The 18,839-nt window shown below is 41.7% G+C and overlaps 1 protein-coding gene across 1 annotated transcript in view; it reads right to left on the bottom strand.

Annotated features, from left to right (window-relative positions):
- The window catches only part of LATS2 (large tumor suppressor kinase 2), a 52,329-nt gene that overhangs the window by 14,750 nt on the left and 18,740 nt on the right, over window positions 1–18,839 (bottom strand). The window contains exon 3 of the mRNA XM_005149755.4: window positions 250–382. Within this exon, the coding sequence (XP_005149812.1) occupies window positions 250–382 (133 nt within the window). The remainder of the gene's footprint in view (window positions 1–249; window positions 383–18,839) is intronic.

The raw sequence follows: 18,839 nt of genomic DNA on the forward strand, positions 1-18,839 counted from the left end.
GCTTTTCTGATTAATGCAACGTTTTGAAACAGAATCAAGTTGAACAATGTGCACATGGACAACTCTTGCCAAGCAGGTGAGTTGTGTTCAGCCTCCAGCAAAGCTCACCTGGCAGGGCCATGTTTGCTTCACTGTCTCCTACACAACTACTACTGAACACTAGTATTCACTACTTCTCACCAGCCACAACTCTCCTAGCTTATTGCAAGGAAGAAGAACACAATGTAAAAAGCCAAAGTTCATGCTTACCTGGTGAGGTCTGCTTAATTACACGCACTATCTGTTCATTTCTAGGATCCAAGTAGCTCATCTTACTGATATACTCCAGAGCTGCTTCAATACTTCTGCTACCTGTCTGCTTCAGTGCTCGCACAGCCATCTCCTGTATAAAGCAAACAAGAATTGAATCACACTGAGACAAACCCCAAGCACTGTATTGCAGGATAGAAAGAAGTGTTCTTACAGTTACAGAAACATTTTCAAATTCACACCAGATCACAACTGCCTGAGGCCAAGTGGACTCATACTCTGAAAACATCTGCATGCCTTATAGAACTCAAACATTAAAAGAAGAAGGTAACAAAACACACAACCTACCCAGACTCTGGCAATTAAAGAAGCATCAAATTGAAATGTGCACTTTAAGATTCCTTAAAATAAACGTTGAAGCAGGTGTGGAAAAGGCAGCATAGTTTGACATAGGATGAAATAAAATTAAATACTTAGCTTTTGGAATTTGAGAGCATGGCTCTGAGTCACACCTGAACACAATAAAGGCTTCTACCCTTTCACAGGTGCCACAAGAAGCCAATTAGGTGGGGGCTGACTTCTACTGACTAGTCACTGGGGAAGACAGACTGCTGCTTTCAGTGCAGCTGGGACATCATTCTCTCTCTATTTGAAAAATGACCAGGCATACCAAACTGCATTTCACACTGTTATCTTTTTAGCTGTACTTTGTTGGGCACACATCCATCACTGAGAAGTTAATATGGGTGCCAGACACACAACTTGAAAACTAAAACTGGAACAAGTATGAATGCTGTAGTTAAACTGCTCTAACACAACCACAATTTGCATCCCTGGTCTACAGCCATCAAGTCACATTCTCCTGTAGTTTGTTTATACTTTTACTTAAAGCTCAGGTATATAAAATACCTCTCAACACTTATTCTAGCTTCTGGTTGTAAAGCAAGATCCATAAACTGTCACAAAGCTGCACAGTCTTTTCTGAAATGATAGAGAAACTGAAAACCAGAGCTTTAACACTGAATTCAACTCACTGAACTTCATCCATTAATAAGTTCAATACCTAGTGAAAAGTAGTTGCTAAGCACCTTTCTATAATCATCTCCAAAAGGTAATTCATAAAATACATGTAACAGGAGATAAAGTGACCTTTGGTGACAGAAGATTAAAGGGCTAATCTGAACTGGACTCTTCACTGAAGTTGGATGAAATGGATGTCATCGTCAAGAACAAGGTCTGGACAGGTGAACAATTAGGTGGATTGAGAACGGGCTGAATGTCAGGTCTCAGAGGGTTGTGGTCAGTGGTGCAGAGTCTAGTTGGGGATGTATAACTAGTGGTGTCCCCAAAAGGTCAATACTGGGTCCAGCATTAAGTTATTCATCAATGACTTGGATGAAAGGACAGAATGCCTCATCAGCAAGTTTGCTTATGATACAAAACTGAGAGGAGTGGCTGGTACCTCAGAGTGCTGGGCTGTTATTCAGAAGGATGTGGACAGGCTGGAAAGATAGGCAGAGAGGAACCTTTTGAAATTCAACAAAGGCAAGGGCATAGTCTCGAACCTGTGCAGGAATAACCCCCTTCACCAGTACAGGCTGGGGGCCAACCTTTTGTAAAGTAGTGCTGTGGAAAGGGACCTGGGGATCCTAGTGGACAACAAGTTGTCCATGAGCCAGCAATGTGCCCCTGGGGCCAAGTAGGCTAATGGTATCCTGGCCTGTATTAGGAAGAACATTGACAGCAGGTGACTCTCCCATCTCTGCTCAGACCTGGTGAGGCCTCACCTGAAGTGCTGTGTTCAGTTCTGGGCTCCCCACTACAAAAAAGATATGATGCTCCTGAAGCAGGTCCAGTGAAGGGTTACTAGAACGATTAAGGGTCTGGAGCATCCCTCATATGAGGAAAGGCTGAGGGAGCTGGGCCTGTGCAGCCTACAGAAGAGAAGGCTCAGGGAAATCTGATTAATGTGTGCAAGCAACTGAAGGGAAGGTTGTCAAGGGGATGGTGCCAGATTCTGTAGTGCCTGATGATAGGACAAGAGGCAATAACTAATAAACTAAACAAGAGGCAATAACAAATAAACTAAAACATAGAAAGTCCCATCTGAACATGAGGAAGAACAACTTCACTGTGATGGTGACTGAGCATTGGAATAGGCTGGCCAGAGAGGTTGTGGAGTCTCCTTCCTTGGAGATATTCCAAGACCTGTTGGGATGCAATCCTGAGCATTGTGCTCTAGGTGGCCCTGCCTGAGCAGGGAGGTTGGACTAGATGACCTCCAGTGGTCCCTTCAATCATTCTGTCATTCTGTAACTTACCTGCAAATGCCAGTATCCTATTATCTTGCAACTTCACTGCTGTTTTTAGGGTAATGCTGCCATCACAACTGGCCCACTGAGCACTGATGTGATGGATTTTGTGCCTTCCTGGCTTGGCTTACCAACTGCAGAAGTGACGCCTAGGTTGGCACAAGCACACCTCACCCATGGGTCAGTTCTGTGCACTGGCACTTGGGTAGCCCCAACATGTATACCCGTTTCCCACACCATCTGGAGCAAAGACCAACTTTGTTCACATGAACTGCACATACACGTAACATACTTGCCGAGTGTTTACTTTGCAGGAGGATCATCTCAGATGATGCTAATTCACACTTAGCACAGACCCACATGCTGGCACTTGGCATTCTGCTTTGCTTAGCTCAGTCCCCTCCTACTACTCCCCCCAAAACAGCAGCATATTCTCCATTACTCAGAGGTTCTGCTTGGGGAATAGCTATAGCAAGACTGAATATTTTTCATACAATTTATGACTCATAATTCATAGAAAGGCAGAAGTCGGTTTCACATTTCTGATAGCTGAAATATTTCACTGGCATCTACACATTACTAAAGGCAATTTTAAATCAACAGAAAACTATTATGTATGAAGGAAAGAATTTCCCACAATGTTTTTTTCCTCTCTTTTTTTCTTCTTCTGGATACATTTCTAAAGTATTAGCAAATTCACATCCTAGTGCTCACCATTCCCATCATCCAGGGACTCTGGGCTTTACAGCCCAGTTCCACAGGGCTGCTAGCACACTCTGCCTATTTACACCAGCTGGATCTAGCCTTAAATCACAAGTCTTGAAGTTTCCTAAATCAAATGTGCTCCATATGCACATTTGTGCTGGCTCAGATGTTCAGGGTTTTTTTGGTTTTGTCTGCTATGGAGTACAAAAAGAACATATGTTTGGTAAACAATTGCCTTAATGATTAATAAAGACAGCCCATATAATCAATTTTCCCTCTCTTAGGTGTATAAAATTCAAAGGGGATAAAACAGGTTATTTTTTTATCACCAGCATAGTGGTATAATCTCCAAAAACAATCCCCCCTCCCTACTGTGGCACTACCTCTTCCTCTTTTGCCATTGCTTATGTCAGAAAAGCAGAGTAAAAATGACACTGGTCTATTTGAAGCAGCATGTTCTACCTTCAGCAGATACATTATGGGATTCACATTTAAACTTCAGGTTTATTGGAAGACGAAAAGCCAATACATTTCACTGTGGGCTGTATGCTAACCTAAGATGGCCACCAAGAGCTCGGGACCAGCAGAAGTCTTACCCTCACAAGCCCCCAGTGCAGCAGAGCCCAGTGCTCCAGCTCACTGCCACTCATCTGTCATTAGGTCAGCTCCCACCCTCCAGAGAGTTTCCTCATTACATACCATGTTTGCTTAGCATCCACATTACTGCTGGAAAAAATTAAGTAGGTTTTTTGTGGTTCAAAAGAACACCTGTGTCTCTCAATACACCACCCCATACCTCTGGCACTTTGCCCTGTAGCTATCGTAAGACACCAACAGCCTCAGTTTCTGATGCTGGTTCACAAAAGCCTTGTGGCATCTCCAAGCAGATGGAGAGTGACCAACAAAAATTAAACATTCCACACACAAGAGTTTTTCTCAGAGACAGATCACACATAATCATAATTCTCCACCCAGGAGACAAATGCCCCTGAGGGCATGTGATACTCCAGGAGAGTGGAGGGCAACAAGGAGTTAAAACACTGTTAACAGTGGTCTTTGGCCTCCTCTGCATTGTTTTTCACATTGCCATCCTCCATGCTCACAGCTTTCTCCTCTTTGACAGCCACCTGAAAAGGGCTCTATTCATTCCAACACCTTTTCATCAGGGATGGGCAACAAGCTGATGTACGGCTGGGGCTTGGAGGGTGTGCTTGATACCCAAGTCAGCTGCTGGCTAATGGAGCATGGTGGCCGCCTCCTTCCTATATTCAACAGAGTGACAAGCTTTGCTGAGTGAGGGAGTGTGGCTGGGACAAGGTAGCAAAGGGCTGGCCTCCAGGATGCTGCTGAAGGGGAAGCTGCCTCCCTGCTGGCAGCAGGACCAGAGCCTGTGCTGCATTTGCTGGAAATCAAAATAAGGACTCTTCTGAGGGATGCGAAGAAGGGCAGAAATGGATTAAGCAGTGTCAGTAATCACACTTGTTGGAGAGTGGAGGCTTAAGAAAGATGGAGAGTATTTGTAAGAAGCAGCAGAATGGCTGAAGGACAGAAATCAGTGCCAAAATGTTGCTAACTGATACTGCAGACTGTCGAAGGGCTGAGGAAACAAGAGACAGACACTGGGCAAGGATAAAAGGGCATAGCTACATTGACACACAGAGGTGGCTTGACTCTACACCTCTCTGAAGTAAGCATGTTTTAGAAAGAGGAGGGAAAAAAGACCAGAAATGAGACATGAAAATAGTCCACTCAGAGCCATATCCAACACCAAAACATTCAAGGATGTACAGGATCAAATGCAGCTCCCTCTGAGGTCAATAAAGATACCCATTAACTGCAAGGTACACTGCATCACGTCCTTAGCTTCAGATAGTTTCCTTTTCACCAGTCAAATGCTGCAAGCCACAGTATGGGCTGAGAAACCAGCTGCTAACTGTGCTGTGCTAACCCCACAGCCACTGGCAGGCTGCAGGGAGAAACACAACCCACTGCCAGTGTACAGAAACTGTAACAGAACAGCGCAGTACTGGCTACAAATCATTCTTTGCATTCTGTGTATTCCTTCTGGAGGACTCAAATTCCCTGTGCAGGGCTTTTATGCACCTTTTTGCTTCCAGACATCACTGGCTGTTGGTGAAAAAATAAACCAGAAAAAGTAAAGGTGAAAAGCTACAAGGGGAAAATGTGCTTTTACAATTAACTCTAATATACCTTTAATTAATGTTATAGCTGCAATATTAAAACGAGGCTTAAGCGGCCAGCTATGGATCTGGACAGATCTAATGGAAAACCAAATTCAGCCCATGAACCACGAAGCAGATGGAAGCAACTCTGCAGGATCCCAAAGTTGTGGGTTTACAGAGAAAAATGGGATGGAGAATGTTTCCCAGCTAGTTCTTACAGAGGCCTACCCAAACCAGACTTCTACACAGTCAACACGCTCTCTGTTATTTCCACAGTCTTGAGACAGTAGAAGGCAGCTTTCCACTAGATCTCAAGATTTTGCTAGAAGGAAGGCCACCTTCAAGCTCAAATACTCAACAGCAAAAATCCTTGTTTGATGGTAAACAGATATTTGGATGTGTGCGCACACAGACTTCACCTCACTCTGTGTGCTGCAGGCAATGTGAAAGGCTTTCCCCATGTTTCCCTCCCGCCTGGCTGCACTCCACCAGCACTGGCAGCTGCTTGCGTTCTTGCTGTACTACAGGGTTGTCCAGCAACATATTTCATTCAGAAAGCTCCTCCTTGCCAAGATGTATTTATTATCCAAGTGAAGATTGCACAAGAGGTTACAATAAGTAAGACTTTTTCCCAAGAACATTGTGTCTGAAGGAGACAATAGGTGCTCCAAGATTTGGCAAGGGGAATTAATTGCTAACAACAACAAAAATTCATTTCTTGCTTTCCATTCACAAAGAAGGACAGGCAACAGATGCAGGAAACAGATACAAGTTCCCTGCGGAAGGGAAAAAAATAAAGCTCATGCCAGAAGAGATGATCCAGAATTGATTACAAACCTTTCTGCAGTAACCCACCATTGTGGGAATTTTCATTCATTAAACATTCAAACCCTAAGAAATTCAGGAAACAATGTGTAAAGTATGTTCTGTCAGGGTTGCTGCAGCCCCACTGAAACTTACTTTGCAACATTCTCTGTAAGTATTCTCTAGCTGGATGCCACATCCAATTTTGTACTCTAGTTTTGCTGTGCCTGTTTGCAGGTTGCAAACACCAGGGGCTAAATTTTGACCACGAATTCCAATGCCTAACTATAACTCTGATTAAAATATTCTAGCCACATCATTAAGATGCCATCCTGAGAGTCATTAGTGCTCTTCAGTTCTAGTCTATCAAAAAAGCAGGAGGAAATCAGCCCTGGCAGAAACCTAATGAATGTCCAGTGCTCTGCCCAGGATCACATAGTCCACTCATAAACTATGTAACCCATTCAGAAACCAATGGAGATCTATCCATAGCTAGTGGGGTCTTCTACCTCCCTCCTCCCTGCTTCTGTTACAAAGCTCCTCCAAAGCTATACTGTGTTGGTCGTGAAAAATCTCCCTCTTCCTTTCAGCCTAAAATACGCAGGGACGGTTTATTCCCTCTGCCTTTAGTCTTTTAGTCCCTCTGCCACAGTTTTTTTACTTCAGCAGCTCTGTTCTTTCTACAGAGACCCTCCTTCATCCAAAGCGGTGCTTGCAGCTTGCCTTCCTGGACTAAACAAACTTTATTTTTCTCTTGTAAAACAGGCTCTTCATTCTCTTTATCACGGTAGTAGTCCAGCTTTGTACGGTAGTAGTCCAGCTTTGTACGTATTCAGCCCTAGTCTGAACGATCAGACTAGGAGATGGTTTTGATAAGAGATGCAAATACCACTCTTGATGATGTGCAAACAGTGGCGGAAAAGTTATCCTTGTGGTAAAGTCATTCCTTTGTTGATTTCAGCAGAGGAAGCTTAAATTTGGGACTTTAATCCTGGCTTTTAGTCCTTGCTTGCAGCATTTCTACCCTTTAAACTCCTGAATTTATTTTCAGTTCTGGTAGCACTCCAGCCCTTAAAGCCATCCATTATTTTAATTGGATGCTCTGAGTAGAGCCCTGCTCTGCACTGACTGCGCATTTCCCACTTCACATTGTCAGAGTGCTTCTTTTCCTTTTTTTTTTTTCCCAAATACCAGATTTATTCATGTTAAAAGTATGCAGAAGGGACACCCTGCAGTGCATAAAGTTGGGGCAGACAGGAAAATAGTATGGGTAGGTGACGAAATACAAGACTTGCTAAGCTTAATTACATCAACATACGAAAAAAATAACGGACTGTAAATTTGTAACGGGGAATTATAGGTAAGAAAAAACTTCAACCAGAAGGTTTTTATATATAATTTCTAAGGGATATTTGAAGAACTAACAAAGGGAGTATGTCTAAAATAGGCAGGATTTTGGACATGATACAATGCTCTGGTAAACATCCTATCAGAAGAAAAACAAATTAAAACAAAACTAACATGACTTTTGCTGCCACACCATTGCTCATTCTGCTTGCCTTCAAACTCTTACAGTCTTTGTTTAGACACACACTCACCTACAGAAGGTAGGTGTATTAACTATTCTGTGTTTGTGCAGCATCCAGTACAACGCAGTCCTGCTGCTGTTCTGTATATGGCAGTATGACAACTTATTAAAGTAAGGTAATTAAGTCCAGCCCAAAATATTCAACTTGGGGTATTAGGCAAAAAGATGTTGAAGGGCTGAAGTGTCAATTCTCCTTGGTCCCAGTATAGAAACCCTTGTACCGCTCCCACCACAAACCAACCCTGAAATAAGATTACCTTAATCCTCTAAACCAAGGGTTAGGGTTAGGCTCATTTCTTATGGCTATGGAAGGAATGAGGCAAAATAAAAGTAACAAGAGATTGAGAAGCATCTTTTGATGATCAAGATAGCAAATAGGATAAGGGCAATGTGTTCAAACTAAAACAGGGGAAGTTAAGGTTAAAAGTTCTTTACTCGGGGCAGGGGAGGTACTGGAATGGGTTGCTCAAGGAAGTTGTGAATGCTTCATCCCTGGCAGTGTTCAAGGCCAGGTGGGACAGAGCCATTGGGCAACATGGTCCGGAGTGAGGTGTCTCTGCCCATGGCAGAGGGGTTTAGAACTAGACGATCTTAAGGTCCTTTCCAACCCTAACTATTCAATGATTATAGTTGCTCAAAATGTTTCCAGTATCTTTTCAGATTTAAAACAGCTCTGGATGATTAAAAAGCAAGCAAATGAAACTGACAAATAAAACCAGTATTTGAAATTTATCACATTGTATTTTATTTGCCCTACAGCTAATAATACAATGTTCTTTCACAAGTATCACAAAAAAATAAAAACAGAAGTGCCATCATGACACCTCTCTACTGTTTTTTCACAGCTGTTCCTCCTTAAGTTCATGACTAATGAAAGCTATTTAAGTTATTCCAAGAAAAGAAAAAACACTTTATAGACTTAGCAGCAGGGTACTTTTAAAGAACAGCCACCGTAACACCTTCACTAACTTGGAAAGGATAAGAGATAAAAAAACCACAAGCTGAGAACAGTAACATGGAAATATGACATAGCCCCTTAGGAGGTGTTTCAAAAGCCAACAGTTACATTAAAATACTTGTTTTAACACTATGCGGTTTACATCAAGTAGGAACATACAACTTCTGTTTTCACTTCCCTATTCTTTTAACTGAACTGCCATAGTACACTCTCCCACCCCAGCTGCTTGTAAGACTCACTGTGTTTGGCCATGGGTGTTTCATGGAGGACACCTGCCATTTTACACTACAGTCCTTGTGCTCCGCGAGTTGCTCAAACACAACTCTTTGCATGAAAAGGCTATAAGCCAACCCAAGGTCCCAAAGACATTTGGAAATAAACAAGCATGGCTGTTCAACGTATTTCCAAACAAATGAAATGGTTTCAAACCTAATGGTGACTGAGTATTTGAAGATTCATTTGAAAATTTATAAGAAGGCGTCTCCAAACAAAGAGCACATATGTAAACACTTCAAGAAGCTGTGATGAACAATTCAAGAGACGCAATCTGTTTAAAAGCAAAAAAACCCCACATTGCAAAGTCCATTTTCAAATCCAGTCTAAGTAGACAATTCCTTTTGATGTCCCAGAGAGCACGTGTGTGTACATACAGACATATGTATGCAGATATTATGTCATGTCTGTATGACTGTGTATGTGATTTTGTTGAAACTAATTTAACTTCAAGTAAACCTCTAAGTACTTTGAAAGCAATGACTTAAAAAAGACACCACACTGTCTTTCATGAAGAAATAAGGCTCTTATTTGCATCACCAGTTAGACAAGTAGTTTCATTAGCAATATTTATATATACCTTTATTATAGCATTTCTGGGAAGCATGTCAGGCACTCTGGAAAGGACAAGGCCTGCAGGAAACTGGAAGAAATCCTGCTACAGGCAGCAAACCTGCACTTTGCATGAAGCTCAAGTGTCATGAAAAAACAGTTACAAACAGGCATGGAATGAGGCCATGGTATGAACAATAGTTGAAAAGACAGTGAAAATAATCAAAAGCCATCAGGAATATAACTTTTTTTTTAATCTTCTTTCTTCCATGTAGGATGGGAAGCAAGAACACAGCCCAGCTGCTCAGTCCCAACCACAATACAGACATGAAAGGAAGGGGAGTGCAGAGAAACTCCATCACAGAGGCAACTTAACAGATATACCTGAGGAATAGTGATTAAGAGTCCCTCCTGGACTTGGAAAAAGCACCTCTATGGCTGAAGAACTGGTGGTGGAAGCCTGTTTTCTCTAGATATTTGGTGGAGAGAGCGACACAATTAGCACCCAAGATACACTGTAACTTGCTGCCTACCTCAGGGGCTCTTATGCCCCTTTCAGAAGGTACTCACTCTTTTGCCCAACTTTTCACAGCGCACAGGCTCCTGATGTAGCAATCAAATTTGGCCAACAGTAACAGGCAGCAGTAGTATTTCCCCAGCTACAGAAAGCCCCCATTCTGGAAAACACACACTTTGCTTCAGACCTCACATCAGAACAGTAAGGAATGAGCACACAGCATTCAATTCTGAATGCATATGGTACTCCAGGATTATCCACATACCAGAATTCACAGGCCAAGTTTGTATTAATGACAAAATAAAGGAGACAGAAAAGTGTGTACTAGTAGATATTCACTGCTTGAGGAGCCCATTAGCTGCACGAAATCCTTTCTACTGTAATGGCACCCAAGGCCTTCTGCACTGTCCTGAGCCCTACACAAACACAAGGGAAGAATCCTCTTTTTAAAAGGATTTCTAATTTCAAGCATAACAAAACAATTGTATATACAGCCATAATTGTTCCTCATTACTCTTTAGGTCTGCTTATTGGAGAGCTATTTAAACTATATAGAGTTCAGTCTAACCAAATGACCCATGGTGGGTGCATCAACAGACAGAACATTGCACAAATCTCTCATCTTTTCTCAGAACAGAGGGAACTCAAACCAGAAGCACTATTATTTGCTAATTCAGAAACTTTATACTGAGGCAAAATAATGTTATTTAAACAGCTTTTACAAACTACTGCATTGGCAGGTTTATGCTACAGAGCAGCATGAAGAGAGCTTTGCTTGCTTCATGTGCACACAGGTCTGTACATAGCTTCCTTCCAAATTGCACACACAGGTCTGTACATAGCTTCTTCCCAAAGGTGCAATCTTACTTCCCTGAAATCCATTCACTTTAGTAACAAGAACAGGGAACTTCCCACCCCCCGGACACAGTCCACAGCAGGCTCAGCCTCAGCTCCAGTTCACTCCTGTCCCTCTTGACTGGCAGCCCTGTGCGTGACCAGTACTCTGTCACACAATGCCTCAGCCACATGCCTTGCTTTAACCAGTGAAGCTTAACCTGTTCCCACAAGTCAAGTGGCACTATTCATCAATACTTTTAATACAGAGGTAACAACACCCTACAAGAGCTTCTGAACTGAAGAAAGGGTAACAGATTCAAGTATAAGCAAATGAGCTGTCCCAAAACAAGAAGACTATCATACTGAATTGTTCACCGAAAACCCTTTCCAGAGTCCTATTAACACTTTTTCATAACTGGCGTTACCAGTTATGTTACTAAACATGCCACCTCCTTTTCGTATCAAGCCCACCACTGAGTGAGATCTGAGGCTTACAACTGTAACTCAAGGAACAAGAGTTATAAATCTGGTACTCCAAATCAAATCCTTTCTACACAGTAGGGAAGTCTAAACCTCTGTATTCAAGTGGCTGAAGTCTTGAATGCAACACCTCCCATCTTCTTGTCTTCTACATCCTTTATTTTAACAGTAAAGAATTGAGTTGATGTAGAGGGCAGTGAATCCTTTCAGCAGCAACACTGACCAGCAAGATTTCCCCAAAGTAATTAGCAGACAGTATCAGATGTTACAGCCTTTGTAACTCAGAGGAAGACAAGTATGGGGCAACAATCTTCAAATACTCAGTCACCATTTGGTTTGAAACCTTCCTCTAGATCAGTGTGATTTACATCTTGAAATCAATAATGGATTTAGAAACTCAATTTAAAGACAAAATTTAGCTTGAAAAGCCAGGAACAGAAAGCATTTTCCTATCATTTCTTCAGAACGTGTACTGAAATCCTTAGGAGAGCAGGAGACGTGTTATGCATTTCACCAATACAATCAGAAAGTTCTCCCACCCAAGAGAATGGGCAGACTTCAGCCAGAATAATTCTTCCTTGTTCCACTTGTGCCCTTGTCTGATTCAGACTAATGAAACATGCAAACTTGGCCACTAGTGCTGACATTAATACCAGCGTAAGAAACACAGGCCAATTTGAGAATATGAACAAACACTGCAGCACCCAGCAAAGAACCAATACAAGTTCCTCAGGAAAAAAATTGCCTTTAGGAATTGACTGATTCCACTGAAATCTCACAAAACTCTCAACACGTGTAAAACAATGTAAGGATACTTGCTCAGAAGGCACTTTTAAAGCTGAGCTAGAACTGGACCCAACCTTGAGGGAAACTGAGGGAAAGGCACACCACAATGCAGAACAGCACTGCTGTTTTAACAAAGGCACTCCAGTATAGCTTCACTTCCTGCTGAGTACCAGGACCCTCATGCATGAAATCCAGCCATGAATAAAAACTATCATCTGCTACTGTACACTGGAGGACCAAGTGCATGTCACTACACTCAAGGCGTGCAGTCTTACAAACCAAAGCCAAACACCAACCTACTCCTGACATCATGCATCTTAGATTACGAACATTAAGATGCCAGTTATAGCAAAAGCAACACTTTGTTGTGCAATGGCCTGCTACCATTAAAGCAGTATATAACCTCTTTGAAGTATTCTCTTGGGATCTAGGTCTTTGAAGTTCTTTCTCTCAGGTGGGGTCTTATTGCAGTCTTAGTGTTTTACACTTATTAGTAACCAGATCACATTTGTGGCAAGAACAACAGGCCATCCCTGCACTCCTCCAGACCTGCTTTTCACATTCTGAGCTGTCACAATGGTAACATGACTCCTTTCTACCAGCACCCACATACCCACAGTCCCCCCTCCCTTCTTTTTTTTTGAAATGCAGTCTCTTACTCTATCAGGGCAGAAAAGTCAAGCTGGATAGAATAGCAGTTCAGTGAAGGTTTCATTATGAGCTTATTCCTCTTCATTAGAGCAAGTGATGTGTTAGCTAATTTTATTGCTCATGTGCTAGCCAAAGATGCATTTGGCTGGCATTACATTTACAAGAATGCTATTTGTGTATCAAAGCATTTCTTTTCAGACACTAAGATGAGAGCTTCCCATTGCTCCTCTTTCTACAATAAAGATACATATATATTGAGTTGTGTACAAAAGAGGATTTTTACAAATATTCACATAGCTTGCATATGATTTCTTAGCCAAACTGGATACAAGGGACTTGGTAAACTGGGTATTCAGATTCAGCAAGATGAGTTATGAGATCTGATGTCCAAGAATAAAGCCCCAAAGCACAGAAAAGAATTGTGTCAAAGCCTGGAAGGGCTTTTTGCACTGCCAAAGTCAGCTGTTCTCCAGAAAGTCACGTGGTGCTGCAAATCTAAAATGTTTTAGTACTGTTTATTACATTTCTCCATACCTGACTCTACAAACTACATTTTGCATCTACTCCTGTTAATGGTTCCTCTGTCACTTTTGCTGAGTGATGCCTCCTTAGGGCATTACAAGTTTTCTTATATTTCATAAGATTTTAACATTTTGAGAGTGATACACATTTCCCCTCCTTTTTTGTAACTTTACATGTTGGGGTTTGTTCGGGTTTGAGTTGCTTGTTGTTTTGGGTTTTTCTCGAGTTTTAAACCATTAGAACCTTCAAGTGCTTTTATAAACCCTCCAAGGCAAGAAAAAGTCAACTGAAGACACTGAAGTCATCCAGTCATGTTCAAGGTCAAACAGTAATGTAATTTTCCAAACAAGGTTCAAGCATATTCCTGATACAGCCTTTAGAAGTTTAGGAGAGTTTTGTTCCCTTTAATTTTTCTTTGGGGAATACTTTAACAGAACTATAAAGCCTCCAGGCTATCTGGCTGGAATGCATTACCACTGAACTGCTTTCTCCTTTGAGAATTTATGCCACAATGGGACCCCAACTGACATCAAGCAGCAACGCACAGTCAAAAAGAAAAAAATATATCTGAGAAATAAGAGCTCCCACTGGGAGACAGACGAAGGTCACTTCTCCCTCAGCCTCACAGTGCAACACAGCGCATCTCACATGACTGAAGAAACACCTGGGGTTTACCTTAATATTCCTAATATTTTTCAGTACAAGCGCATACACACACACATGCAGAATGCAAGTGTGCTGGGAAAGACAACTTGGCATAGTTATTGTTCAAAGAGTAGGAAGATGCAGAACTTTTCCATACAATACTATTTCTTAAACACTTGTTGGCATTTTTTAGTTTTATATATTAATTGTTATGCTTCTTTTTTAAATTCTCATTAAAAAATATAAAAAGGCATTCCCTTTATTTCCCTGTATAACTCCAGGTCCAAAAGTAAGAATTGCTGAACACCACTGGCTACCACTTAATGATTTTTAAGACTACAAAACCACCTTTTGTGCTTAAAGCTTTATATGATGGCCAGTAAAGCAGCCTCCTGCAGTTGCAAGATAAAACTCAACTCTACTAGTGCTAGAGGCTAAGAAGAAAAAGAAAAAAACCCAGCTGGATAAAATATCTGAAGGTCAGGCTTTTTACATGTAAAGCAGCCGCAGCAGAATTATTCACATTCTTAGCACATAGCTGACCGGGACAAGATTCCACAGAGAGGTAAACAATTCCCCCAAGAGAGCAGCTGCATCTTCCTCAGCTCCTGAACTATGGGGAGGAGGAAGAAATGCCCACCGGAGTCCCCAAAATTGACCAGAAGCAAGAAGAAAATCAATGACTGCTTCTGCTCCATGGTAATGCTTCACCCAACTGCTAGTTTTCTGTGCTCAGTGATAACAGAGAAGTGTAAAAAATAAATAAATGAATGCACAGAAAAAATTAAAGCCAGTTGGTTAACACACACTTTGATCAATGTCCTAGAGAAACCCTGTAAGCAGACACCCAAGTCCGGTTCAACAAAGAGGAGGAGAAATACCAGATAATCTTGAACAGCACAACTGAAACGAATACAGTCATCCAGCTTCACTCTTATTGCACAATTAGTTTAAACAATTTTTTTTGAAAGTATAAAATCATTTTTTTCTAGGTTTCCAGAATCCCTCTCTTGTCCTTTTTAAATCTGGTATTTTCTTAGCAGTATCTTTACTCAGTTCACCTTGTTGCTACTTCTGCTGGCTACTTGGCCAAGTAGCACACTTTAATAGGCAAGCCACAAAGTACTGAAGAAGCATCTTCCTCACTCCACTTCATTTACGTGCAAAGGCTGTGATATATATTTTAAGTAGTTGCAAGAAAGAAATCCTCTTGCAAGATCCTCCTCAATGCTATCCTCTTAATATCAGTATCTCTTCACAAACCTGCCATTTAGCCATCTGTGATATCAGCCACAGCAACACCAAGAAATTAACAGATCACTACTTTCAGCATTTATAACTTAATATTTACTTATTATCTTCCAGCTGCAGGCATGCCAGCAGAATCTACTTCCATCCTGTCCCTGGCTGCCTATCAGTGCTCCCTGTGCTGGAGGTGGCACCTGCTTCCCCCCTGTCTGACCACGCTGCAATGCAATCACTCTCAGGGACATCTGGGTGAGGACAGACTTATGATTTAGTTCTTGAAGCTAACTCTGTATTTTGATTCAAGTGAGCTAGGGTTAACTCCAGCAGCAGCTCAGCTGGGGCAGTAAGACCTGGGTGAGAGGAGGAGTAAGAGGAGACAGCACTGAGCAGATGGCCATCTCTTGAGCACAGCTGGAAGAAGGAGAGCACGTGAGCACAGGCTGAGCTTTCTCTCAGCATTTCCTCTGATGGTGGTTGACAGCCAAGGCAGCTGCCACCACTCGCAACTTCCCTGCTCTCTTCTGCATCCCCCTGCCATATCCTCAGTTGTGCTCATGTCCCTCCCACCATCCCCAAAAGGTTATTTTTAACCTGGATCAGTTCCCTGATCAGTAATCACTCAGCTCCACAAACGCTGTGCTGGCACAGCCTGAAGGAATGAACAGGCAGGAAGACAGGCGGCTCTGGCAGCACCACTAAACACTGCTCTCCTGCAGCCCCAGCCCAGGAGCCTCCTCTTCTTCCTTCACACCAACCTACAAACTTCCCAGGGGAATTAAATATGCTTCCGATATCTCACACCATAAGGTCGTCTTTTTTTTTTCTTACCTCTGTGCTGCCTTACGAAAGTCTTTAATTGCCATTATTTTGTGTGTTGGTATCATATGAGGTTTAACAAGCTAATCCCTCTCTTACTGGTGCAGTTATCACTTAATATTTCAAGGCAATAACAGGACATTTTTCAGAAAGACATCTGATCATCTTAAAAAGATATAGCCAAGGGGAAACAGTCTTACATGATAGGTTATAAATCAACATGTTAGACAAGTAATTTTAAACCACAGGAGGAAGAAAAAAAAGATCTCACTGTATCAAGCCAGTAAAAACCCTGGTAACACTGACTCTAGCAGATATTGGACCTGTTCCACAACAACTGTATTTCTTAGAAAAATAGAGTATTTTGAACTCCTAAGAAGTCTGAACTCGATTAGACTGAAACAAAAGAGAGGGAGGAAAGCACAGGACCATGATTCCAGTCATGCTTACACAGTTTAAATCTGAGGAGGAAGCATGAGAAGGCTCAAGAAGATAAAGAAACTGGTCCCTTGACCAAGTCACTCAGCGCTAACACATTTTATTACTAGTTGCCAGTAATCCTGGTAGTAGACCAGTGTTCCTCACCTCCCTTCTTCAAGCCTTTACACGAACTTTTAGGGGACTGTTGTTTTCCATTGCTCTGAACCCAAGTCACTTAAGAAGAGAACAACTGGCAATTGCTTTTCAGGCTTCATTATTAGTATTGTTATCATTACTGTGCATGTTCAGTTGCAAGAATATTATTCAAAACCAGAATGTTTCTTCTGAGATCTTCCAGAGTACAAAATATTAAGAAATAGTAAGAGACAAGTAATCACTTTTCTTCTTTGAGAAAACATATTAAAAAGTGATCTTTACAGCAAAATCATGGGTAAAATTTTTCACAGACATTTCAAGTGCAGAATGAATCCTGGCCAGTGCTTTGACAGATAATATGAGCACTAACAAGCACAATGTATGGAAGGGAGGCTTTACAATACAGAGTCCCAGAAACTAGGACTCAACAACATGCAGTAGCATGTTAATGTCTCACTTTCTGGATGAATTAAAACAATATAGTTTCTATGCACCTGTTTGACAAAGCTGCCAAAGTTAAGGATGTATATCTGGTTAGGCAATCGAATTCCAAGTTCCTAAATTTCCCCTATGAGAACTGGGGGGAGACAGTACTCCTACTGGTTTCTAACCTGTGTGCACACAGGCAAGTACTGTTTAACAGATGCCACTGCATCATACCGCACTGCAGGTTCATGAGAAGATACATGTTCATGCTCTTTAAGCATGCCAAGCCCAAAACAAAGCTCAGCATCTATGGTAATAACACATGGAGATGGATCCTGATATTTGTTGATCTAGTTCATGCTACACCAGTAAGCTCTGAGAGGTGATCTTGGAGCTCCAGAGAAATGCTCTTTCCTCACTTCTACTGTCTGTGCATCCTACTGGGGCTTCTACCTGTGTGCACACTGCCTTGAATAGCACTGTGAAACGCAGAAGTACAAATGAGATGCAGAATTACAGATGCACTGATTCCTGAAGAGAGTTTCTAAGACACTCTGCTTCCAAGGTCAACATTCACTCCCTGTAACAAGCATTGCAAATATCTGTTTCCTTTTTTCAAGGCATCGATCAGCTCTTAAAATTATCAACATTATAATTAATTTTAATCAAGCTTTCCAGTGCCTGGAAAGGTACCATCACGTTTTCTTGTAACGTCCTTACAAAAGCTTGGAAAACTGTGGACACCAACATCACAATTTTGAGAAGAATGAAGGAAAATACCAGTTATGCTTCAAATTACAGGAATATCTGGGTTTACCTGTCCGCGGAATCTGAAATCCAAGCTACCAATATTAAATGGATTAGGACAGATTTCCACTTAAGGCCAAAATCTGTGCCAAAACCTCAGTCTAAGTAAATGGACTTTGCATGTGTGTACTGGTGGAACAGAAGGACTCTTTCACTGCCCTAAATAATCAGCAAAGCTCTGGTCTGATGAAATCAATACCACTTTTACTGATTTCAGTCAGGACAGAATTTTGGCCCAAGAATCTTCATCTTCTAGCATGATCTAGGCTAGTCCCAGACTAGATATACGCACAGCTGCTCTGCAACCCCACTACTCTTCCCAGCTTTCTCATCTCCCTGTATCCTGCACAGCAGTGCTCAGAGTACAGAGCGTGATTCTACCAGAAACTCAGACTGTGCAAGCTCCTCAAGTTCTGTCTTCTGACACAAGCATCCAAGGGACCCCTCTGTTGTTGCAGGTGGGGTCTGAGGAAGGAGAACACTGTTAATCAGTAGCTGATCAAATGAAAAGGCTTCCCCCACCCCAGCACTTCCTGCAATGTTCCATACACTAAAGTTGTACACTACTACAAGCTGGCTTCCAGTTCAGTGCATTCCACTGCACTTTGTCACGCTTCCCTGACCGATACTATGCCAAAAATGACTAGCTTTAACAGTTCTCTGGTGAATAAAAGAGCTTTTGCAACTCTGAAACAAAGCTGAGTTTTTAATTCATGTTAAATCTACTTTTCTGTTCTGAAGGAACATTTTTAATGCTGCCTGTAATTCCTCTTTTGTGCTTTTTTCTTACTTTTGTAGTGACTTTTGTGAAGATAAAGGGAAAATTCAAGCTGACAAGTTTTTAAAGCTTTAAAGAGACCTCTAAAATACGCCTGAAGGAAGAAAAATATGAACTAGCAAAATA

This window comes from Melopsittacus undulatus, chromosome 2, assembly GCF_012275295.1.
Source record: "Melopsittacus undulatus isolate bMelUnd1 chromosome 2, bMelUnd1.mat.Z, whole genome shotgun sequence".
NCBI lineage: Eukaryota > Metazoa > Chordata > Aves > Psittaciformes > Psittaculidae > Melopsittacus > Melopsittacus undulatus.